This window comes from Amblyomma americanum, chromosome 7, assembly GCF_052857255.1.
Source record: "Amblyomma americanum isolate KBUSLIRL-KWMA chromosome 7, ASM5285725v1, whole genome shotgun sequence".
In the NCBI taxonomy this organism is placed as follows: Eukaryota; Metazoa; Arthropoda; class Arachnida; order Ixodida; family Ixodidae; genus Amblyomma; species Amblyomma americanum.
In genome coordinates, this window is record NC_135503.1 from 133,346,054 (window position 1) to 133,370,608 (window position 24,555).

The 24,555-nt window shown below is 49.4% G+C and overlaps 1 protein-coding gene, 1 non-coding gene and 1 pseudogene across 2 annotated transcripts; all 3 read right to left on the reverse strand.

Moving 5' to 3' along the window:
• Positions 1-203: 203 nt before the first annotated feature.
• On the reverse strand, positions 204-275 carry TRNAM-CAU (transfer RNA methionine (anticodon CAU)). The gene has a single exon. It is a non-coding gene; the product is annotated as a tRNA-Met (tRNA).
• Positions 276-10,594: 10,319 nt separating this feature from the next.
• LOC144097466 (uncharacterized) lies at positions 10,595-11,603 on the reverse strand (annotated as a pseudogene).
• Positions 11,604-14,207: 2,604 nt separating this feature from the next.
• On the reverse strand, positions 14,208-15,395 carry LOC144098076 (uncharacterized). Its single transcript, XM_077630630.1, has one exon. It carries the CDS (start codon positions 15,393-15,395, stop codon positions 14,208-14,210), a length of 1,188 nt encoding a protein of 395 aa, XP_077486756.1.
• Between the last annotated feature and the right edge of the window lie 9,160 nt (positions 15,396-24,555).

Here is a 24,555-nt window from a genome sequence, read left to right on the forward strand (position 1 = left end):
TGAAACCTCGGCCAGACATTACCGATAACGAATCGCACTCAGAGCTTCCCATCACACGACCGTCTCCCACAGAAGCCGGAAGTGGAATGGGCGCCACTCTGCTGGGCGAGGTAGCGGGCATAGGTTCCAGGTATTTTAATGTCAATCAACATTATTGCCATGCGACGGAGAATGTCGGGTAAAATGGAGACAAGAAAAAGATGTAGCAGAGCGTGGTTTCGATCCACGGACCTCTGGGTTATGGGCCCAGCACGCTTCCACTGCGCCACTCTGCTGGACGAGGTAGCGGGCATATGTCTCAGGTATTTTAATGTCAATCAACATTACTGCCATGCGACGGAGAATGTCGGGCAAAATGGAGACAGAAAAAAAAAGATGCAGCAGAGCGTAGTTTCGATCGACGGACCTCTGGGTTATGGGCCCAGCACGCTTACACTGCGCCACTGTTTTCTGTTCTTTATTGCCGACTTCGACGTCCATAACAGACACGATGAACAATAAAAACGTGTCAGCACACCTCTGCATGACACGGTATGTTAAAATTTTTTCAGTCTTACCAAACCGTCAAGCACCTCAATCCAATTTGGCTGTTCAGAGAGGGCCTTATACGCTTCTCTGAACCTCACAACATTTTGAATGAAATGTTCCCGTACAGGTTTGACTTGTTCATCTCCATTGTTAAACTCCATTCTGGTTTTCCACAAGCTGTGAAGGCCCAGGGGCATTATTGCATCAAATGGAAAATCATCTGTTTCGTGAAAGGGTAAAAATCTTATTCCATAAGCATTTAGGGGTAGCTCTTTTTTTTAAGTTCTCTGAAGGACATCCCCGAAAAAAATGGGATCCCAACATTCTAAAAACGCATGTTCAATGGTTTCAGGTTTGTGGCACAGGAAACAGTTTGTTGACCAAGGGACGAAAAGACCTTTATCGTGCATCCATGTTTTCACTGATAAGGTATTAGTGTGGAGTTTAAAGAAAAAGGATTTTATCGTCCGTAAAATTGGCATCTTCTTAACTCTTTTAAGTACATCGGCTCCTGGGCCTGCACTGTGTGACAAACGATATATCGGTACAGGAAGCATTGTGTCCACTAAGTCCACGTACAATTTTTTTTTCATGACATTACCCAAATACTCCATGGAAAACCGAACATGCAGCATTCTGTACGCGAGTACAACTTCTTTAAGGTACCGTCTTATCGTACCATTTACATTTACAGAATAACTTAAAATAAAGTCAGGGAGAAGTCGACACAGCCGAACTTGCATTACAGTCCGGAGGAAGACATCATTTTGATCACGAAGGTATATGAAGCGCGAGACAACTTGTCTCAAAAATAAGTGCGCCAGGCCAAGGCCACCTTTCTTCACAGAAAGAAACAAGTTTGTTCGACTCGTCCTTTCCCAGGTCGAAGCCCAAATAAAAACTGCAAAAACACGATGAAGTTTTTGAACGCTTGCCCTAGAAGCACTCAGTACATTCATCACATACCACACTTTAGCGGTAAGGAACAGGTTACATATAGTGGCACGAGAAAACATCGGCAATTGTCTTACTTGCCATACATCACTACGTTCCTTGGCCCTCGATGCTTGGTCTTGCCAATACGGATCTGGGTCCCGGTAATATTCAAGGGGTACTCCTAAATACAACGCTGGAGTGATAGACCAGCGCATCCGAGAATAGTGTTCAGGCGTGACATCCCATATACCATGCCAGAACCCTTTACTTTTTTCCCAGTTGATCTGGGCCCCAGTGCAGCTACAAAATTTATGCACTACGTTTGATACCTCAGAAATACTTTCTGTATTTGCACAAAAGACAGCTATAACATCGGCATAAGCCAAGATTTTTACGTGCGCTGATTGTAGCCTGAAACCCGTTATGCTTTCATTATTCCGGATGGCCAAGCAAAGTGGCTCAAGGTAGGCTGCGAATAGCAATGGCGACAGGGGACAACCCTGCCTCACAGAAGATCGCACTTGCAGTCTGTCAGTGAGTTCGCCGTTCACAACAATCTGAGTCGTACAGTTTGCGTATGCCATTCTAACACCCTCTATTATTATTTGACCAACATTTGCAATCTCTAATACGGCAAACAGGACATCGTGAGACACACTGTCAAATGCTTTTTCCAGATCTAGTTGTATCATCGCCACTCGGTCATCAAAACAGTCGCAGCATTCTAGTATGGACCGCGCCACGTGTATGTTAGCAGCAATACTTCGACCTTTTATACCACACGTTTGGTGCGTGCCTAAAAGCGATGTTATAACACTCTGCAATCTCTTCGCCAACACCCTCATGAAAATCTTGTAGTCTACGTTGGTGAGGCTCATCGGGCGATAAGACCCCACCATCAGCAGCTTTTCAGAGTCATCGGTTTTAGGAATGAGCACTATGTGGGAAGTTGTGAAGGACAGCGGAACACGTTTTTCTCATAACTTTCAACGAGAATGATTTGCAGAATCCGAGCTATGGCAGTTTTGAAAGCTTTGTAGAAAGCGGCTCCCAGGCCGTCAGAGCCAGGAGCTTTACCGGTTGGCAAAACATCTATCGCGTCCTCTATTTCTTGCACGGAAATCGACTGTTCAAGCCGTGTTTTGACTTCCTCGTCAAGTTTCGGCATAAGCGGTAAGAATTCACTATGGAAGCCCCTTTCGGCTTTTCGCGAATGACCCAGCATATCCTTGAAGTGATCACAGATTGCTTCCTTGATTACACCACTGTCCGCCGAAATCCCTGCCCCAGGGTTTATCTGTCGGATTTGCTTTCGGCACGAGTATCGTTTTTCATCAGATGTCGCTCGTTTTGTTGGCGTTTCCCCTGCCCATAGCTGCTCAGTTCGCGCCCGAATAACTGCCGCAGTGTACTTATCGGCATCCATTTTTTTTCAGCTGCGCTTTGACATCCTTGATTTCATTAAAGCATGTGCCTGGTTGGGCGCTTTCTATACACGTGAGGTATTCAAGCTGTTCACGAAGTTGTGCTTCCTTTTGTTTCTCGGCATATTGCAACTGCGTACTTTTTTCAATCGCTCTTATTTTTACCGTTTGCTTAAACTCCTCCGACTCTGTAGCGAAGCTCGATGGTTGCGCTGTAATTAGCTTCTCTAGCTCTTGCTCTACTTCCTTAACAAAACCTTCGTCCTCCAACAACTTATTATTTAACTTCCATAAATGCCAATTAAACCGCTCTTTGCTTTGCTGCCTACCAAAGTTTGTAATCACTAGAGCGTGGTCACTGAAAGCCACAGGTCTGACTTCATACAAGGTGCATAGTGAAACAAGTTCTGCCGACACATACACTCTGTCCAATCGGGCATGGCCATTCCCCTGAAAATGGGTATACCGTGTACCAGTGCCATTTGTGAAAACGCTTCCAATATCTTCTAAATCATGACCATGGACCGATTCGTTCAAAACTTCAGCACTCTTGTCTCTCACAAAAGACTTTTTTGCGCGATCGGCAGCTTGACAGACGCAATTGAAATCACCCAGTAGGATCATCACCTTGTCACACTTTAGGTAGGTCTCAAAGCGGTCAGAAAACACTTTTCGCTCGGACTCTGCATTTGGTGCAGACACGCAAATAACTCTGAACTCAAGGCCGCAGTACAAAAAATCAACGACTAGAAGACGGCCGCTATCACAAGAGAAAAGTGACTGCACCGTGATGCCGAGATTATTGCGAAGAAAAAGTACGCAGCCACCCGAGGCACCTACAGAATGACACACACATACATCGAAGTGCGCACGGAAAACGGACACCATATGTTCTGTAGCTTCTTGGCTTTCAATTTTTTTCTCTTGAATTGCAACTACGTGCAGATCGTTGTCTAGAAGGAGGCGACTGAGCTGGCATTGTCGCCCTCTTGCTCCAGGACCTCGCACGATTAAAGTGCCTACACGTAGTGCTTCACTGATGGCCATATCGAGAAAAAAAACGCCTTATTTTATGGTGCCTGCCTTCGCGCCGCACCCCAAAAATCCCCAGACCCCAAAGCGGGCTCTAGGCATGAAAGTACGGAGGCGGTTTCTCCGCCTGCCGTGTTTCGGACGAAGTATTCGGCCGCGGCTTCAAGATCGGTCGCCTCGTACCTGCTGCTTTGGATGGCGGCTCGTCGCCGCCATTGCTGTCCTGGTGAAGGGCCGTGTTGTCGCCGTCGTCGTGCGGGCGCTTTCCCGCCGCCAGGCTAGCCGCTCCAGAAGACATGTCCATGCTCACAGGGTCAGGAGGAATGGAAGGAGCCCCAGTAACGACTGAAGATTTCCCCTCGCCCTCCGACCTCGGCGCGGCTTCCTGGGGAGGCGCTAGTTCAACTATTGTGACGCCCGCCTCAGCACCAATTTTCTCCGGTTGCGGTGTCTCGAAGGGCTTCTTTGCCTCACCCGCTGCTGTCTCAGACGTAGCGGCAGACGTCTCTTCCATATCCGCCTAGTCCATGAACAGGCTGAAGCGTCCTGAGTGTTCGTGGGCCCGGTGACTTTTGCGTAGGTCCGCTCACACTGGCTGTCCTCGTGGCCGAACCGTCGACACGCACCGCACCGCAGTATGCGGCACTCCCGGCGAATGTGGCCCGTGCCGCGGCAGCGAAGGCAGAGCGGAGCCCTCCCCAGCACGACCACGAGAGGCAGCTCACCGGCGACGGTCACCTGGTGCGGAATGTCGTCGAGCTTCACTCCCGGTTTCAGCTTCAGGGTGACGAGCCTTGTAGTAGAGCCTTTGTCTGCCATACCTTGCACTCGCCACCGCTCGCGGGCAACGTCTGTCACCTTGCCAAATGTCGCGAAGGCGAGCTTCACGTCATCGTCCGGAACGCTGTGCAAGAGCCAGTGCACTTTCATGCGAACGTCTTGGTTAGCTGGGTCGATGACGAGACACCGGTACTTTTTCACAGCCAGCTCACCAGCATTCAGAATCTTTTTCACGGCGTCTTCATCCTTAAACGTAACCGCCCGCACGTGGCTCATCCTGTAGGCTCCGATGGCGACGACTTCCGGCAGGAGCGATAACTCAGCAAGAACATCGCGGAAATCTTCCACCCAGTATGGGCGTGCCCTAGTATCACAGTGCCAAAAAAACTGTGTTCGCAACGACACGCCCTGTAGTCAAACTCGGTAAAACTACCTGGTATTCGGAACTTGTCGAAGAAAAAGCACCAAAATACCTGTTACCGCGGCCCTGCTGGGCCGCTGACACCGCTCCGACGGAGCTCATGATAACGCGACCGTTCGCTAGCGCGGCCGGAAGCAGAATGTCCACTGCGCCACTCTGCTGGACGGACGAGGTAGCGGGCATATGTCTCAGGTATATCAATGCCAATCAAAATTATTGCCATGCGACGGGGAATTTCGGGTAAAATGGAGACAGAAAAAAAAAAGATGTAGCAGAGCGTGGTTTCCATCCACCGACCTCTGGGTTATGGGCCCAGCACGCTTCCACTGCGCCACTCTGCTTTTTTTTTTATTGCCGGGCTTCGACAAAATACAACAAAAAGCATACACGGGTAGACACCCAAACTACAAAAAGGTAGCCTACAGCCCCCAGAGGGTCAGGCCTTGTCAGTTTAAAATTCCCTGAGTTCCGTCAAAGGTTCGAGCTTTGAAAGCCACTCATGGGGAGATGCTTGTGTTTTCAGCACCTTGATGAACTTGTGCATTGTCTCACGGAAATACAATCGCGCAGACCGCGCATCCGGGTCACAATGAAAGCCTGCCATTAGGGAGCGCCATATGCTATGGAGGCCCGCGAGCATTACTAAATCCAACGGCATGCCATCTTCTTTTGCGGTAGGTAGGAATCGGATTCCATACGGATCCAATGGTAATTCTTTTTTGATGGTCCTTTGAAGGACGTCCCAAAAATATAACCCTTCCCAACAGTGCAAGAAAACGTGGTCGATTGTTTCTGGTTGTTTACATATAAGGCAGTGGGATCCCCAAGGAAGGTAAAACCCCTTTTTTTCTTGGAAAGATTTTACAGAGAGAGTCCCGGTGTGAAGCTTGAAGAAGAAATTTTTTGTTCCCGGTGGTACCTGCATTTTTTTCACCCGTTTCAGGACATCTCTGCCTGGGCCTCCGGAGCATATTGCCCTGTACATTGGTTCCGGCAATAACACGTCACATACATCCTTGTACAATGTTTTCCGCTGAACACCACTTAAAAATTTTTTAGAAAATCTCGCCATCAAAAACCTGACGCTAAACACAACCTCTTTAAGGAAACCAATAATACCCCCAGTCATAGTCTCCGTTCCAACAATGAAATCTGGCACAGCACGCCCGAGCCTGACTTGGCATACGGTACGCAGAAAGGGATCTTTAACGTCTCGGAGAAACAAAAATCTGTTTACTATCTGCCGTATGAACAAGTGCCCCAGACCAAGTCCCCCTGCCTTGATGCTCCTGAACAAATTTGTCCGGCTGCACCTCTCCCATTTTGAGGCCCATATGAAGACAGCGAAAATACGGTGAAGCTTTTGCACATTTAACCGTGAGCAGTGGAGTACTTGCATCACGTACCAGAGCTTGCTTATCAAAAACAAATTGCACACAGTTGCTCTTGCAAATACAGACAAATTAGCACTTTCCATTTTTCGGCTTTCTCACGCGTTTCTTCAACCTGTGTTTTCCAAAAAGGCTCAGTGTCCCTGTAAAATTCGAGTGGAACACCTAGGTATTTCACGGGTGTTGTCACCCAAGAAACGGTGGCGAAAACAGCTGGAGTTGATGGCCATTCTCCGTGCCAGAATCCCAGGCACTTGCCCCAATTCACCAAACTTCCGGTGACCTCACTGAAACCCTTTACTGCTTTGATTGTCCTGCTTATGCTATCTTGGTTAACGCAGAAAACAGCAACGTCATCTGCGTATGCTAAGAGCTTCACTTCTGATGCCTGTACACGGAAACCATGAATAGCCTCATTTCCTATAATGTTTAGGCCGAGGGTTTCTATATAAATACAAAACAGCAGGAGGCTGAGGGGACAGCCCTGGCGTACCGATCTGTGCACACTAATGGGGGCCCCGAAGGTCTTGTTTACTATTAACCTCGTAGTGCAGTTACGGTAAGCCATGGCCACACCCTCTCTGATAACAGAACCAACGTTAACGTAATGTAGAACGCAAAGCAGCAATTCGTGCGCCACACAGTCAAACGCCTTCTCAAGATCAATCTGAAGAACTGCGACCCGAGCATATATTGCGTCACAACACTCAAGCACGCACCTAGCCTTGTGAATATTCTCAACAATGGAACGCCCCTTGATCCCACACGTTTGGTGAGGTCCGACTATTTTATGCATTACGGTCTGTAGCCTGCCTGCAAGAACCTTCATATAAATTTTTTAGTCGACATTTGTGAGGGCTATGGGCCTGTACGATGTTACCTGTCTGAGTTTGTCTGTTTGATCGGTTTTTGGTACGAGCACAGTATGTGAGGATGCATATGATGTAGGCAGAGCATGCAACACATACGCTTCATTAAATACCACGGAGAGGAGCGGTGCTAGTTCCTTCTTGAAAGCTTTATAAAAAGCCGCGCTCAGGCCGTCGGGCCCCGGCGACTTTCCTGAGTTTAATTTATCAATAGCCTGTTCCACTTCTTGTTCGCTAATTGGCAGCTCTAATCTTATTCTGTCTGCGTCATCAATACGTGGCATGGCCCCTAAAAATATCTCCTTAAATCTTCCCATGTCAACATGCCTCGAAGCGAAGAGCGCTTGATAGTAATAAAAAAAAAGCCTTTGCAATGCTGTCATCGTCAGGTGCAGTGGCACCGCCCCATTGAATTTCCGCGACATGGTTTCGCCGAGCGTGCGCCCTTTCCATTCCTAACGCCCGTTTTGTGGGTGTTTCGCTCGCGGCGAATTGCTCAGCTCTCGCGCGCACAAGTGCGCCGCGATATCGCTCTTCCTCTATCGCTTCTAGCTTTTGTTTGGTTTTTCGGACGTCTTCACTGAAAACACCCGGTGCGTTGCATTCCTGAGCTAATAACTTGTCCAGTAAGGACTTCAAATGCGCCTCGCTTAGCCTTTCTTGAAAACGTATACAGCTGGCCCTTTCTATTGCATACACTTTTATCTGCTGTTTTCAACTTTCCCATTCTTCTCCAGCTGCCCGATTGCCATTAACGGTTATTTTGTTAATTTCCTGTGCTGCAAACCCGGTGAAAATTTCGTCTTCCAGAAGCTTATTGTTGAATTTCCAGAGGTCCCACTGGAAAGAGTTTTTACGTTTTACCGCGCCTATGCTACATTTCACCAAGCAGTGGTCCGAGAAAGTTGCAGGAACAACATCGTAGCTGTGACGCTTTGGCGACAGGTCGACCGATACATATATTCTATCAAGGCGGGCATGGCTACTTCGTTGTAAGTGCGTGAACATCATGCCGCGCTTGTATACCACACATTCAGTCACGTCCTCCAATGCAAACTTATCGATCAAGCGACGGAGAAGTTCGGTGCTTTCATCGCGGTGGGACCGCGTGCTGGTTTTGTCAGCCGCGCTCAAGACAATTAAAATCTCCCAACAATATCAGGTATTTTTCAGTGCGTAAGAAACGCTGAATGCACTCAAAAAAAGCTACCCTATCCTCGCCAACGTTAGGTGCGTAAACGCAAATTAGTCGCGATTCAGAGCAACGAAAGCAAAATGCACTACAAAACAACGACCCGAAGGGCACGATGTGTACGCCTGCACCTCTAGGCTAGGCAGCTGTTTTATAAACACAATGCATCCGGCAGATGTGCCGGCGGCATGGCTCACGACCGCATAGAATCTTGACGTAAAACGTTGCACGATGCTCTCGGTGTCTTGTTCCCCTTCCACTTCCGTTTCCTGAATAGCAAGCAGATCGATATTATGATCTGTTAAAATGCGGTGCACTTGGCTCTGCTTCCTCTTAGCGACAAAACCACTGACATTGAGCGTTGCAAAAGTCAAGGAGGTTGCAGAAGCCATATTTAAAAACGTGTGAAGACGCCGAGAGCATCGTGCTCACCTTTCACGTCTAGCACGAAGCTAGACGCCGTTGCCACCACCGGAGCCGTCAGGAGCGGATGCCTGGTTTTGCTGCGGAGGCAGTGGAGGCGCCTTCTCGGCGACCCGCTTGCCTGCCGCAAGGTTGGGCGTTGGCCTGAGTGTTGGTCGCCTGGACTGGCCTGTTTTCGCTGGCGGCTCCTCAACGCCGCCATCTGCGGGCTTGTCCCCTTCGTTGTCGGTCGGGTCGTGAGGTCGCTTGGCTGGGGCGGCGACGGTCGTCACACGGGCGCCGCTCTGGTCCATCTGTTCCTCTCTGGTCGGTGGTTGGTCGACATTTTTAGCCGGATGACTGGTCCCGTCGCTAGATGACCCTTCATTTGTCCCAGCAGGAATTAGCGTCCCCGGTTCCTTCCCACCGCCGCTGTCCGTGTTCCCGTCGCCGCTCGGGTGCCCCGAAGACTTCGTCGTCACCGCCGGTATCGTCGTCACGTCGGTTCCCTTTGCCGCCTCTTCTGTCTCGGCGACGTCCATAATATGCTCCGTCGCGTCGACTCCCATTGCCAGCCCGGTTGCCACTGCGTATGTGCGGACGCAGTCGCTGTCGGCGTGGCCGTAACGCCTGCATTTCGAACACCGGGGCACTTTACACTCTCGCCGAACGTGGCCCGTGCCATGACAGCGCAAGCACTGCATCGGTCGCCCCGGCTCCACAACAAGGGCCAGCTCCCCGGCGACACGTATCTGGTGAGGCAGATCGTCGACCTTCAAACCAGGTTTCAGTTTTAGGAGCACAGTTCGTGTTGTAGATCCTTTGTCGTGGACGCCTTGGACGCGCCACCGTTCCCGTGTAAATTCTGTTACCTTCCCGAACGCAGCAAAAGCCGTCCGGATGTCTTCGTCGGCCACGCCTTCCAGCGTCCAGTGGAGCCGTAGCTTGACTTGTTGGTCTTCCGGATCGATGATAAGACATCGCCGTCCTTTCACTTTGAGCTCCTTGAAGGCGAGAAGCCTCTTGGCTCCTTCAGCGGTCTTGAAAGTCACAGCCCAAACGTGTTTGATTTTGTACGCCCCCAAAGCCACCACGTCTGGGAGCGTACCAGCCTGGGCCAGCGCATCACGAAAATCCTCGACCCGAAAGGGCCTAACACGAACATCGCCGTGCAGAAAAAGTGTGTTTAAAACCACACGTCCGGTAGGCAGCTGTGGCAAGATAACCTGATAGTCCGTATCGTCGTTTCCCTCGATCCTGTTTCCGCGGCCAGCAAGGGCCGCTGTCGCCGCTCCGCCGGAGCTCATGATCCTGCGTCCTTCACGCTCGGTGGCCGGAAGTAGAATCCCCACTGCGCCACTCTGCTGGACGAGGTAGCGGCATATGTCTCAGGTATATCAATGCCAATCAAAATTATTGCCATGCGACGAAGAATTTCGGGTAAAATGGAGACAGAAAAAAAAGATGTAGCAGAGCGTGGTTTCCATCCACGGACCTCTGGGCTATGGGCCCAGCACGCTTCCACTGCCCCACTCTGCTTTTTTTTCTTTATTACCGGTATCATCACATTCAATGTACAGACAAAACACACCAGCCAGTCTTCGGTTGGAGGAGTAGGGTTAAAATATCTTCAGGTACACCAAATCATCAAATACATTAATCCACTCAGGGGGGTCAGGTAACGCCTGATAGACTTCTCTCATGTAGATCATATGCTGGATGAAGTTTTCGCGTACAGAGTGAACAGTAACATCAGCATGGCGGACTGCCATTCGGGTTTGCCACAGACTGTGGAGGCCCAGTAGCATCAACATATCAAAGGGAATGAATTCATCTCATTTAACTGGGAGAAACCGGATCCCGTATGGCGTTATTGGCAGTTGTTTCTTAAGGGTTCGCTGCAGAATGTCCCAGTGGAATATAGGGTCCCAACAGTCAATAAATACGTGTTCAATAGTTTCTGGTTTTTTGCAGAGTAAGCAGTTGATTGTCCAGGGTACAAATATCCCTTTCTGAGCTAGCCACGCTTTTACAGGTAATGTGTTCGTGTGCAGCTTAAAGAAAAAGGATTTGACAGAAGGTCTTATCGGCATTTTTCTAACCCGTTTTAAAACGTCCTTTCCTGGGCCACCACAGTAAACAGACTTGTACAATGGTGTCGGCAGTAGATTTGCAATTAAGTCCGCGTACAGTTTCTTCTTCGAGACAGAACATAGGCAATCCATTGAAAACCTTGCATGCAACATGCGGAAAGAAACAACAACTTCATGAAAGTAACCAGTCACACGGCGACATCTTATATCACTTGTAGCCAAAATAAATTCAGGGAGCGCTTTCGCAAGTCGCACTTGTATGACTGTGCGCAAAAAACTGTCGCTTTGGTCCCGCAGAAAAAAAAAAACGTGACACAATCTTTCTGATAAACAAATGAGAAAGACCTAGGCCTCCATCGCGGACTTTGCGAAAAAGGTTGGCACGACTCACCCTCTCCCATGTTGAGCCCCATACAAACACAGAAAAAACCCGATGCATTTTCTGCACATTTGTGCGGGACATAAACAGCACTTGCAACACATACCAAACTTTAGCGATTAAAAACAAATTGCACGCAGAGGCACGCGCAAACATTGAAAGGCCGCGACCCTGCCAGTTTCCTGTCCTCTCCTTCATTTTTACCGTTGCGTCGCTCCAGTACCTTGCGGGTTCCTGGTAGTGCTCGAAAGGCACACCGAGGTACGTGGTAGGTGTGCCTGTCCATGTCGTACAAGCAAACCTTTCTGGCTTGATGTCCCAGTTACCGTGCCATATACCAACACTCTTTTCCCAGTTTATCTCTGAGCCCGTTAGCTTACAGAAAGCCTTAGCAAGGTTGCCCACTTCTAACACACTCTCGCGATCTTGACAAAATACGGCTATGTCATCAGCATACGCCAACAGTTTTACCTCCGTAGAATGCACTTTGAAGCCTCGTATTGATGTTTGGTGAATTACGGCTAAACAAAAGAGTTCGACATATATAGCAAAAAAGAGGGAGACAGTGGGCATCCTTGCCTTACTGAAGATTGCACTGGGACTCTTTCTGTTAATGACTTATTTATTATGAGCTGGGTACAGCAATCTCGATAGGCCATCATTACACAGTCTAAAATTGTGCTGCCTACATTTGCATGCTTCAATACGCAGAAGAGGACCTCGTGTGACACCCTGTCGAAAGCTTTCGCTAAATCTAGTTGCAACATGGCAACTTGGCCGTCCATGTCGTCGCAGCATTCTAACACATTTCTTGCTACGTGAGTGTTCGTGAAAATCGTTCGCCCTTTGATGCCACATGTTTGATGCGGCCCAACTAAGTGCTTGATCACCTTTTGCAGCCGCTTCGCGAGCACTTTCATAAACACTTTGTAATCGGTGTTCGTAAGGCTGATAGGCCTGTATGAACGTACTGACAGCAGCTTGTCACGGTCATCCGTCTTAGGGATCAAAACGACATGAGCAGCTCTGAAGGACGGTGGCACTTGCCTTGTTTTATACGCCCCATTGATAACGCGGTGTAACACACATGCCAGTTGATGGGCGAAAACCTTGTAAAATGTGGCTCCCAAGCCATCTGGTCCCGGGGACTTTCCTGCCGGCAATTCGCCGATAGCGGCCTCGATTTCGCGAACACTTATCTCTTCCTCAAGGCTGTCTCTGACATCGTGTGCTATCTTTGGCAGATAAGTCATGAATTCAGTAATGAAAATGTCACTTACACGAGTAACGTTGCTAAACAACTCGCGATAATATTCCACGAACGCCTGCTCTATCTTTTTCTGCTTGCCCGTCACCGCGTTCTTATAGCGGATCTGTTTGACTTCATTTTTTGATGCATACCTTTTCTCGTCACTAAGAGGGCGTTTATTCGGTGCTTCCCCAAGCCATAATCGTTCGCCCCGGGCACGAATCATAGCTGCCTTATATCTTTCATTGTCTATCAACTCAAATTCACTTTTTTTTATTTCGTCTGCCACTTTTTTAGGCTCCATAATCACTGCGTTTATACAAGCATTCTAGTTGGCGCTGAAGATCTTTTTCATTCTTCATCTCATTTCGACGCTTGATGCTTGCTCTTTCAATCGCTGCCATTTTAACTTCATTTTTGAATTGTTCCCAGGCAGTCGAATAGTTTTCTGGCTGATCATTCACTAGCCGCCCTAATTTTTCCTCAACTGATTCAACAAAAGGTTCATCATTGAGCAATTTAGCGTTCAACTTCCACAGGTGCCAGTTAAATGGTGGCTGCTTTTGCTTATTGCCAATGTTGAAACTCACAAGGCTGTGATCAGAGAATGAAACAGGTATAACGTTGTAACTATTGCATAGGGGAATTAGAGCGAGGGACACGTAAACTCTGTCAAGCCTTGCTTGACTACCTTGTTGGGTGTGAGTGAACTGCGGCCGCCCGCCGCTTGTTATTGTGTGACCCACATCCTCCAAGTTATAGTCCACCACCAAGGAGCTAACTAACTCGGCGCTCCTATCATGTTCGTATGGTACTCTAGATCTATCCTCTGAAAAGCAAACGCAATTAAAGTCTCCCAGCAGAATAAGATGCCTTTCACAAGGCAGATACTGATTAAGGTGTTCAAAGAAAATACATCTCTCACTGACATTGTTCGGGGCATAGACACACAACAGACGCCACTTTTCTCCGACAACGAAAAATCCAAGACGATGAGGCGACCATTTTCAGACACAGTAATCATTTCCTCAATAATCCCCACACTTTTGCGTATCAATACAGCACAGCCAGCAGATTTTCCAACGGCATGGCATACACAGACATTATAAATCGTTGTGAAAGGTGACACCATATGATCAGTCTGCTCTTGTTTTTCCACCTTTGTCTCTTGTACCGCAATTAGATCTAGCTCGTTTTCCATGCAAAGGCGACTAAGCTGGTATTGCCGTCGCCTTGCAGCTAAGCCCCTAACATTGATTGTCGCTATGCGTAGCGAAGAATTTAAGTTATTTGCCATTTTGAATCAAGCAGCATGATACCAATGATGTCATTACAAACATGACTGACACTTTTCTATCACTTCTAAGGTGAAAAATAACAACATGACATACCAAAAAGAAGTCCAGTAACGTCTTCAGCCGTACGTCGAATGTGTCGCTCGTAGCTTCAGTGATTCCGTCCATTTCGAATCCGTAGTAGCCCGGCAACTTCGACGACACCAAGTTTATGTGCTAAGTGGGCGTCACCGGCGAACGCCTATCCGGCGGGATTTTCGGTTGCGGGTGCAGCGTCGGTCGACGCACACCCGGCGTCTTTGGCGGGGGTTCATCGTTGTACGGCTCGCTCGGTTGTCCATCCTGGGTAGCTAACTCGTCATGAGTTCTCTTCATCACCGCACCACTTGTGCCTGTCTCGCTGGCGTCCATTGCCTCAGCTTTATCCGTAGCAATTCTTCCATCGTGCGTGCTTAGAAAGGTTGCACCCGTAGTCGTGTTCGTCGCAGTGGGCTCCGGTTCAGGAGCGGTGAGAGACGGAGAATCACTGGCCTTGGCCTGGTGGTCGCCTCCGGACTTCTGTTCTGGAGACTTCGCGTCCTCGCCACTCTTCTTCTCTGCTCCTTTCGAACCTTCCTCAACTTCGGCTTCATCCTGCAGCAGGTCGTTGACGTCTAATACCCTCGTAGCGTTCTGCGTGACAGAGCCATACGTCTCCACGCACTGCTCTTCTCCGTGGCCGTATCGGTGGCATAGTGCGCAGCGTGGCACGCGGCAGTCGCGTCGAATGTGGCCGGTATTGCGACAGCGCAAGCATAGCGGGGCCCTACCGGGCACCACAACAAGCGCCAGTTCACCTGCAACACGGAACTGATGGGGCAGGTCATCCACTGTCACGCCCGTCTTCAAATTTAAGGCCACCAAGCGTGTCGAGGACGCTTTGTCTTGCACACCTTGAGCACGCCAACGTTCACGGGAAACGTCCGTCACTCTGCCGTACGGCAAAAGCGCCGCCCGTATGTCATCGTCCAGTAAGTTGTGAAGCATCCAGTGAAGCTTGATACGCGAAGCTTGGTTGTTAGGATCTATCACAACGCACTGCCTTTCCTTCACGGTCAATTCCTTCAAAGCCAAAAGCTTATGCACGCCGTCTCCGTTTTTGAAGGTTACCGCCCATACATGACTCATCTGATACGCCCCCAGGGCGATAACTTCAGACAGTAGGCCTAGGCTAGCCAGTGTGTCACGGAAGTCTTCCACATGGTATGGCCTTTCACCCACATCGGCATGCAAAAAAAGAGTGTTCAGAACAACTCGCCCTGTAGGTTGCTGAGGCAAAAGCACTTGATAATCCGGGTCATCACAGCCAGAAATCCTGTTACCGCGGCCCTGCTGGGCCGCTGAAGCCGCTCCTACGGAGCTCATGACACACACGTCCGTTCGCCTCGGCGTCCGGAAATGGAATCCCACTGCGCCACTCTGCTGGACGAGGTAGAGGGCATATGTCTCAGGTATATCAATGCCAATCAAGATTATATCCATGCGACGGAGAATTTCGGGTAAAATGGAGACAGAAAAAAAAGATGTAGCAGAGCGTGGTTTCCATCCACGGACCTCTGGGCTATGGGCCCAGCACGCTTCCACTGCGCCACTCTGCTGGACGAGGTAGCGGCATATGTCTCAGGTATATCAATTCCAATCAAAATTATTGCCATGCGACGGAGAATTTCGGGTAAAATGGAGACAGAAAAAAAAGATGTACCAGAGCGTGGTTTCCATCCACGGACCTCTGGGCTATGGGCCCAGCACGCTTCCACTGCGCCACTCTGCTGGACGAGGTAGCGGCATATGTCTCAGGTATATCAATTCCAATCAAAATTATTGCCATGCGACGGAGAATTTCGGGTAAAATGGAGACAGAAAAAGAAAGATGTAGCAGTGCGTGGTTTCCATCCACGGACCTCTGGGCTATGGGCCCAGCACGCTTCCACTGCGCCACTCTGCTGGACGAGGTAGCGGCATATGTCTCAGGTATATCAATGCCAATCAAAAATATTGCCATGCGACGGAGAAGTTCGGGTAAAATGGAGACAGAAAAAAAAGATGTAGCAGAGCGGGGTTTCGATCCACAGACCTCTGGGTTATGGGCCCTGCACGCTTCCACTGCGCCACTCTGCTTTTTTTTCTTTATTGCCGGTCTCCGACAGTGCGCAGTAACACATGATGGTACACAGAAATAGAAACAAAAAATAAGGCAGACAAAAATGCCGCAGCAGTCAGCTTTGTACTGACGTTGTCATATTAAAATTCTTTCAGCGCTGTCAAGGCTTCTACTCGCGGCAGCCACTGTGGTACAGGCTCAAGCGACTTCTGCACTTCAACAAATCTCGCTATACTCTCGCGAAAATACATCCGTGCGGGCCTCGCATCCGGATCACAATGGAAACCGGCCAAGCGGGAGCGCCATACAGAGTGGAGTCCGGCCAGCATTATGAGGTCGAATGGAATTCCGTCTTCATTGTTTTTGCTAGTTATCTAATGCCGTGTGGGTCCAGTGGAAAATCTTTTTTGACCGTTCGCTGCAGAACATCCCAAAAGTACACACCTTCCCAGCAATGCAGAAAAACATGATCTATAGTTTCGGGCTGTTTGCATATCATACAGTCAGCTCCCCACGGTAAGAAAAAGCCCCGTTGCTCTAGGAATTTCTTTACTGGCAGTGTTTCAGTGTGTAGCCTGAAGAAAAAGGATTGCATTCCAGGCGTCACCTGCATTCTCTTTACCCTTTTTAAAACATTCTGACCGGGTTCTCCACTATGCAAGGCTCTGTACAATGGTTCCGGAAAAATGCTGTCACACACATCTTTGTACAGTGTTGTTCTTTTCACTGAAGAAAGATAATCAATCGAAAAACACGCCGACAAGAATCGTACACTAGTCACGACCTCCTTAAAAAAACCTGAAATGGATCCATGCATCACATTTGTGCCAACAACAGGGAACCCCCTTCCACCTGTCTGCTTTTTCTCGTGTTTCGTGCAGCTGGCTTAGCCAGAGGTCGTCATTGTTTTTGTAGCATTCCAGAGGGACACCTAGGTACTTCGCTGGGGTGCTCACCCACGTCTCGCCAGCAAATGTGTCTGGGGTTGTCGGCCATTCTGCATGCCAGAATCCCAGGCATTTACCCCAGTTAATTAAACTGCCCGTGAGATCCCGGAAACACTTCACTACTTCAACCGTTGCTGTAAAACTTCCTTGGTCGATGCAGCATACGGCGACATCATCGGCATATGCTAAGAGCTTTACTTCAGAAGCTTGCAGTTGAAACCCGCGAATCGAATCATTCTGAATAATAGCCAAGCACAGTGTTTCAATGTAAAGACAAAATAAAAGTGGACTGAGTGGGCAACCCTGGCGTACAGAACGCTGCACGGCAATGGGGCCCCCCAGACTCTTGTTTATGATAAGCTGCGTGGTGCAATTCCTGTACGCCATGGCCACTCCATCTTTGATAATCGAACCGACATTAATATGATCGAGAATAGCGAACAAAATAACATGTGGGACACAGTCAAAGGCCTTCTCTAGGTCGAGCTGCAGCACAGCGACACAAGCTTTCATGATGTCACAGCACTCAAGCACGCACCGCATCTTACGTATGTTAGTCACTATAGACCTGCCCCTGATTCCACATGTCTGGTGGCCGCCCACTAGGTCTTTAATCACTGTTTGGAGTCCTCTCGCTAAAACTTTCATTAAAATTTTGTAGTCAACATTAGTTAAAACTATTGGTCTGTAATATGTCCCCAGTCTAAGTTTTTCTGCGGCATCAGTCTTAGGTATAAGAAAAGTGTGTGATGTACTATAAGACTGTGGTAAAACTTTCATGTGGTACGCCTCACTGAACACTACCGTGAGCACTGCAGGCAGCTTTTCTTTGAAAAACTTATAAAACGAGGCGGATAAGCCATCGGGCCCAGGCGACTTTCCGTCGTTTAAGTTTTCAATTGTTAGGCACACTTCACTTTCACTTATTGGTGGCTCCAAGAATTCTCTTATCTCATCGTCCAGTCGCGGCATATGGCATGAAATGTCTTTTTAAATCCGTCCAAGTCGGCATGATGAAACGCAAATAGCGCCTGATAATGCTTAGAAAACTGGCGCCGAATGCCCTCGTTATCATTCACCGCGACGCAATTCCGCTCTATCTCGGCTATGTGATTTCGTCGGGCGTTTGTCTTTTCAATCCCTAAAGCCCGCTTCGTAGGTACCTCGCCTGCTTTCAGTGAATTTGTTCGTGCACGCACCAGCGCACCGCGATAGCGCTCTTCTTCGATCAACTGCAGTTTCTGCTTTACATTCCTGATATCCTCTTTGAAAATGCCGGGCGTTTTGCACTCCTCTGCTATCAGTTTCTCCAATATTGTGCGCAGCTCGGTGTTATAATGCTTTTGTTACAAATTGTTCGTCGCCAAGTAGCATAGAGTTCATTTTCCACATGTCCCATACAAAGTGTTTCAGTTGTTTCTTTGTTCCTATTGCGCATTTAACGAGGCAGTGATCAGTAAAACATATTGGTACAACATGGTAGCAACGGCACATCGGGATCATATCCAGAGCAACGTATATGCGATCCAGGCGTGCGTGGATAGAACCCTGGAAATGAGCGTACTTTACCGCGCATGCGCTCTGTAGGCATTCAGCCACATCTGCTAATTCCGCTTCGGCAACGACCTCAGCTAATAAGTCCGTACTCCTGTCTCGAAAAGCTGTGCAGCTGGTTTTGTCCGCAGAACTCAGTAGGCAGTTAAAGTCCCCCATAATAATGAGGCGTTTCTCAGGCATCATGTACTGCCTAACATAAGCAAAAAAAATTGTCTTTCCTCCAATGTGTTCGGCGCGTACGCACAAATCACTCGATATTCCGCGTTACACAAAAGGAAATCACACACTATTAATCTCCCAGACGGGCATGACATGATGCTTTGAACAGTAAGACCGGGCAACTTTTTCAAAAAGTACACATCATGCTGACAGTCCTACAGTGTCGCTAACTACGGCGTAGTACGTTGCTGCGAAACGCTGCACCATGCTCCCGGTCTCCCCCTCTCCCTCGGCTTTGGTCTCCTGGACGGCGAGAATGTCAATGTCATTTTCTGTTACCAGCCGATACAATTGACTTTGTTTTCGTTTCTGTCCTAAACCTCTGACATTCGACGTAGCTACACAGAGGGCTGGTTCAGGAGCCAGTTCGGTTCGCAGTAGGAAGGAGGCCCGGAGCATGGTGCTCACCTTTAGCATCTAGCGTACCGCTAGACGCCTCCGGGGCCGTCCGGTTGTCTGCTCTCGCTTCTCGACGGCGGTGGCTTGTGGGCAGGCTTTCTTTCCGCGTTGACGTTTGGCCGTGGCTTGAAGGTAGCCCGCCGTCCTTGCACCGCTTTCACTGGCGGCTCGTCAACGCTGCTTGCGAGTTCCTGGTCGTCGTGGTCTCCGGAGACTTCGTGGGGGCGTTTCGTTGCAGTCCCAGTACCCGTTGTAACGGAGGCGTCACTGGCTGGCGGTTCCTGGCCCTTAGACGATAGAGACGGCAGTGCATGAGTACTCGCTCCGCTTTTGTCGACACTCTGCTGCACCAGTGGCGGACCAGGCGACGGTTCACTCGGACGTTCCGCGCTTGTGTCCTGCAGTTCACCAGCGAGGGCTGCTTGCTCTGCCACAGCGGTAGGCAGCGGCTCGCCAGTTCCCTTCGCTGCTCGGCTTCATTCCTTTCCCCCGGGCCCATTGCTGAGGCATACATGCGGACGCACTGGGAGTCCTCGTGTCCGAAACGCCGGCAGTTCGAGCAGCGCGGCACCTTGCACTCTCTCCGGACGTGGCCAGTGCCGTGACAGCGCAAGCACTGCACTGCATCGGACGACTGGGTGCCACGACTAAGGCCAGTTCTCCTCCCACCCGTATTTGATGCGGCAAATCTTCAACTGTCATGCCCTTCTTGAGCTTCAGGACGACCGTCCTCGTCATGGAACCCTAGTGGCTCATACCTTGCACACGCCACAGCTCTCTGCTAACGTCCATGACAGTCCCGAACGCCGCTAGTGCGCTCCGCACATTCTCGTCGGCCACGCCGTGCAGCAGCCAGTGAAGCCTAAGCCTCACCTGATGATCCTGCGGGTCGATGCTGACGCAGCGACGGTTCCTCACCTTCAGTTCCTTAAAGGCCAGCAGCCGCCTTGTAGCCTCCGCGCCGTTCAGGGTGACTGCCCACACGTGGTTGACCTGGTAGGCTCCCAGGGCCACCACGTCCGGCAGCAAACCGGTAGGCACGAGAGCATCCCTAAAATCTTCGACCCGGTAGGGCCTCGCTCGCACGTCGCCGTGCAAAAACACGGTGTTCAAAACGATGCTTCCTGTTGGGGCAGTATCAGCTGATAATCCGTGTTGTCGCTATCGGTGCTCCTGTTTCAGCGGCCAGCAAGGGCCGCCGTCGCCGCTCCGCCGGAGCTCATGATTCTGCGTCCGTCACGCTCGGTGGCCGGAAGTAGAATGACTGCGCCACTCCGCTGGACGAGGTAGCGGCATATGTGTCAGGTATATCGATGCCAATCTAAATTATTGCCATGCGACGAAGAATTCCGGGTAAAATGGAGACAGAAAAAAAACATGTAGCAGAGCGTGGTTTCGATCCACGGACCTCTGGGTTTTGGGCCCAGCACGCTTCCACTGCGCCACTATTTTTTTTCCTTTATTGCCTGGCTTTGGCACATATCATTTAACAGAAAAACACTCAACAAAAAAAGCACACAAAACGCCATGTACATGCGACACTGTCCTGGTCAGCCAGCAGGAGTCTGGCTTCGTCATACTAAAATTCACGAAGCATACAGAGCGGCTCTAGCCTCGAGAGCCACTCGGGAGGCTTGCAGCGGCTTTTGTGGATGACCAGCAAGCAGTCCATTCTTTCCCGAAAATAAATTCGGGCAGGTCGTGCGTCTTGGTCACAATAATAGCCTGCCATTCTGGAGCGCCGTATACAGTGGAGGCCCAAGAGCATTATGAGACCAAATGGTAACCCATCCTCATTGTCAGTGCTTAAATAACGAATTCCCGGCGCGTCAAGTGGTAGCTCTTTTTTTATTGTCCTTTGTAACACATCTCAAAAATAAACCCCTTCCCAGCCATGCAAAAAAACATGGTCTATTGTTTCGGGCTGTTTACAAATTAAGCAGTTCGATCCCCACGGTAAAAAGAAATCTTTTCCCTCCAATAACTTTTTAACTGGTAGTGTCCCGGTGTGTAACTTAAAAAAGGTCTTTACTAGGGGTGGCACCTGCATTTTCTTCACCCTTTTTAAAACATCAGCTCCCGGACCTCCACTGTACAAGGCCCTGTACATGGGCTCTGGGAAAACAAAATCACAAAGATCATGGTACAACTTTTTTCTTTTAGCTTAATACAAATAATCGCTGGAAAAACGCGCTGAAAGAAACCTAACACTTGCTACAATCTCTTTGTAGTAACCAAAGCTTCCTCCCGAGACATTTTCTGTGGAAACAACAAACTCTGGCAGCATTCGCACAAGCCTCACCTGGCACACGGTGCACAAGAACGGGTCTGAGACGTCGCGAAAAAAAAAATTGTTCACCAGCTGCCTTAAAAAGAGATGCTCTAGCCCCAGGCCCCCGTCTTTTACCCGCCGGAACAGGTTCGTTCGGCTGCAACGTTCCCATTCGGAAGCCCATATAAAGACGGCAAAAATCCGGTGTAGCTTTTGAATGTTCACCCGAGGGCAATGCTAAACCTGCATGACATACCAGAGCTTGCTAATAACAAAAAAGGTTGCAGACTGTAGCTCTGGCGAAAATTGAGAGATTGGTGCCTTTCCATTTTTCAGCTCTCTCACGTGCTTCTTTCGTTTGCTGTTTCCAATACTGCTCGCTTTCGCGATAAGCATCGAGCGGAACGCCCAAATACTTGCCCACGGTACGTTGGCGAAATGGTCCGGGTGGGATGGCCGCCATCCATGCCAGAGTCCGAGGCATTTGGACCAATTAACCCCGCTACCGGTGACGTCGCTGAACTCGCGCATACACCTGACAGCTTCGCTTATGCTCCCCTGATCAACCGTGAATACAACAACGTCGTCAGCATACGCCAGCAGCTTAACTTCAGCAGCTTGTAACCAAAACCCATTAATACTATTGTTTTCTATTATTTTCCTACACAGTGTTTCGATGTAAATATAAAATAAGAGAGGACTGAGGGGGCAGCCCTGACGAACCGAACGTTGAAAGCTAATGGGGGCCCCCAGGCACTTGTTAACAATCAATCTTGTCGAGCAGTTTCGATACGCCAGGGCTACACCCTCGCGGATAACTGTACCGACATGCACATGGTCTAAAACGGAAAACAAGATTTCATGAGAAACAGAATCAAAAGCTTTTCGAGATCAATCTGTAGCACGGCCACTCGCCCATTAATGTCATCGCAGCTTCCAAGTACACTGCGCGCTTTGTGAATGTTGGAAAAAATCTATCGCCCTCTTATTCCACATGTCTGGTGAGGTCCAACAATATCCGATATCACCGTCTGCAGTCTTCGCGCCAATACGTTCATAAAGATTTTGTCTTCCACATTAGTGAGTGCTATTGGTCGATATGTGGTAACAGATTGTAATTGATCTATATCATCAGTTTTCGATATGAGTACTGTATGGGAAGTCCCAAAAGACGGAGGTAAAAAGTTTATTCTATAGGCTTCATTAAATATTGTACACAGCACCGGTGCAATTTCATGCTTAAATTCTTTATAAAATGCCGCACTCAATCCATCTGGTCCGGGTGATTTTCCGAGGTTTAATTCATCTGCCGCGTGCTCTACTTCGTTTTAAGTTATTGCTAGTTCCATTTTATTTTCTTCGTCCAGCCGTGGCATTGCACCAAGAAACTGATGCTTAAATGCGACTGCATAAGCCACGAAAAAAGCCTCTCGTAGAATTCTTTAAAGGCTGCTTCGATGTGGTCAGTGTCTGCCGATAAGATGCCCCCTCCCCCATTCTATTTTAGCGACGTGATTCCTTTTAGCGTGGGCTTTTTATAAACCGAGAGCACGTTTTGATGGCGCTTCCCCAGCAGCCGTGTATTCCGCCCTCGCCTTCACCAGTGCTCCGCGATAACGCCGTTCTTCCATAAGCTCTATCTTTTTCTTGGTTTTCCAGACATCTTCTATCCATTTCCCAGGCGCTTTGCATTCCTGCTTCAGCAACGTTTCCAGTAGTGCCCCCTCAGCTTCGTCTTGTTTTTCCTTATACCGGATACAAGTGGCCCTTTCTATTGCTTCGATTTTTAAAGACTCTTTGCTTAGCTCCCACTGTTGCCAAATCTTGAGGTTCTTGCACGGGTTTATTTTTCCTATTTCATCCTTTACTGCTCGGAAGTACACATCGTCTTGAAGAAGCGTGTTGTTTAGCTTCCACATTTCCCATGAAAATGCCTTGCTTCGCTTCACACTTCCCAGGCAGCACTCAACTAAACAGTGGTCTGAGGACACTCCCACAACTTCGTACTGGCTGCATACAGGGGCAAGGTCAACTGATGTATAAATGCGGTCCAGCCGTGCATGGCTTGAGCCCTGAAAATGGGTGAACTTCACTGCCCGCGCACCCTCAAGACATTCAGCCACATCTTCGAGGTTTCCGTTATCAATAATTCTGATCAACCCTTCAGTGCTCCTGTCTCGAAACCCCCGAACGCATGACTTATCGCGTGCATTAAGGACACAATTGAAGTCGCCTAAGACAATGAGCTGCCTCTCCGAGCAAACGCGCTCTTGGAGGCTTTGGAAAAAAGCAACTCTTTCCTCAACCACATTCGACGCATACACGGCAACAATGCACCACTCAATGCTGTTCAGTGAAAAATCAACAATACACCGGCCAGATACACACGAAAAATAAGCTTGAACCTCTAGCCCCGGCATCTCCTTTACAAAGAGCACGCAACCAGCCGATGTCCCCGCTGCATGACTGACGACAGCAAAAAATCTAGTCGTGCAGCGTCGCGCCATGCTGTCGGTTCCTACGTTGCCGTCAACTTTAGTCTCTAGCACGGCCAATACATCTATCTCGCGCTCCGTAATAAGTCGGTACACCTGACCTTGTTTTTTTTTTCCTGGTCGCCAGGCCCCTGACATTTAGCGTAGCGACTTTAAAGGCGGGAGCGGGAGCCATTTTTACACAAGAGGAAGGACCGAACAGCATGGTGTTTACCTCCCACGTGTAGCGCGCGGCTAGACGCCACTGTTGCCGCCGGTATCATCCGGCGGAAGAACAGCGGCCTGCTCGAGGAGTACCTTGACGCCGGCCCGCTTGTCATGCGAAAGGTTTTGGCGCGGCCGGAACTTCGGACGCCGGGCTTGAGAAGACTTTGCCGGGGGTTCCTCGACGCCGGGCGCTACCACCTTGTCCCCTTCGGGGCTGGTCTAGTCGTGGGGACGCTTCGCCGGTGCGGTGACGGGGGGCGTGACGCTAGTTGTGCGGGCGCCGCTTTTCTCGTAGTTGTCCTCGCTCGGCTCTTTTGCCTCCACGTCC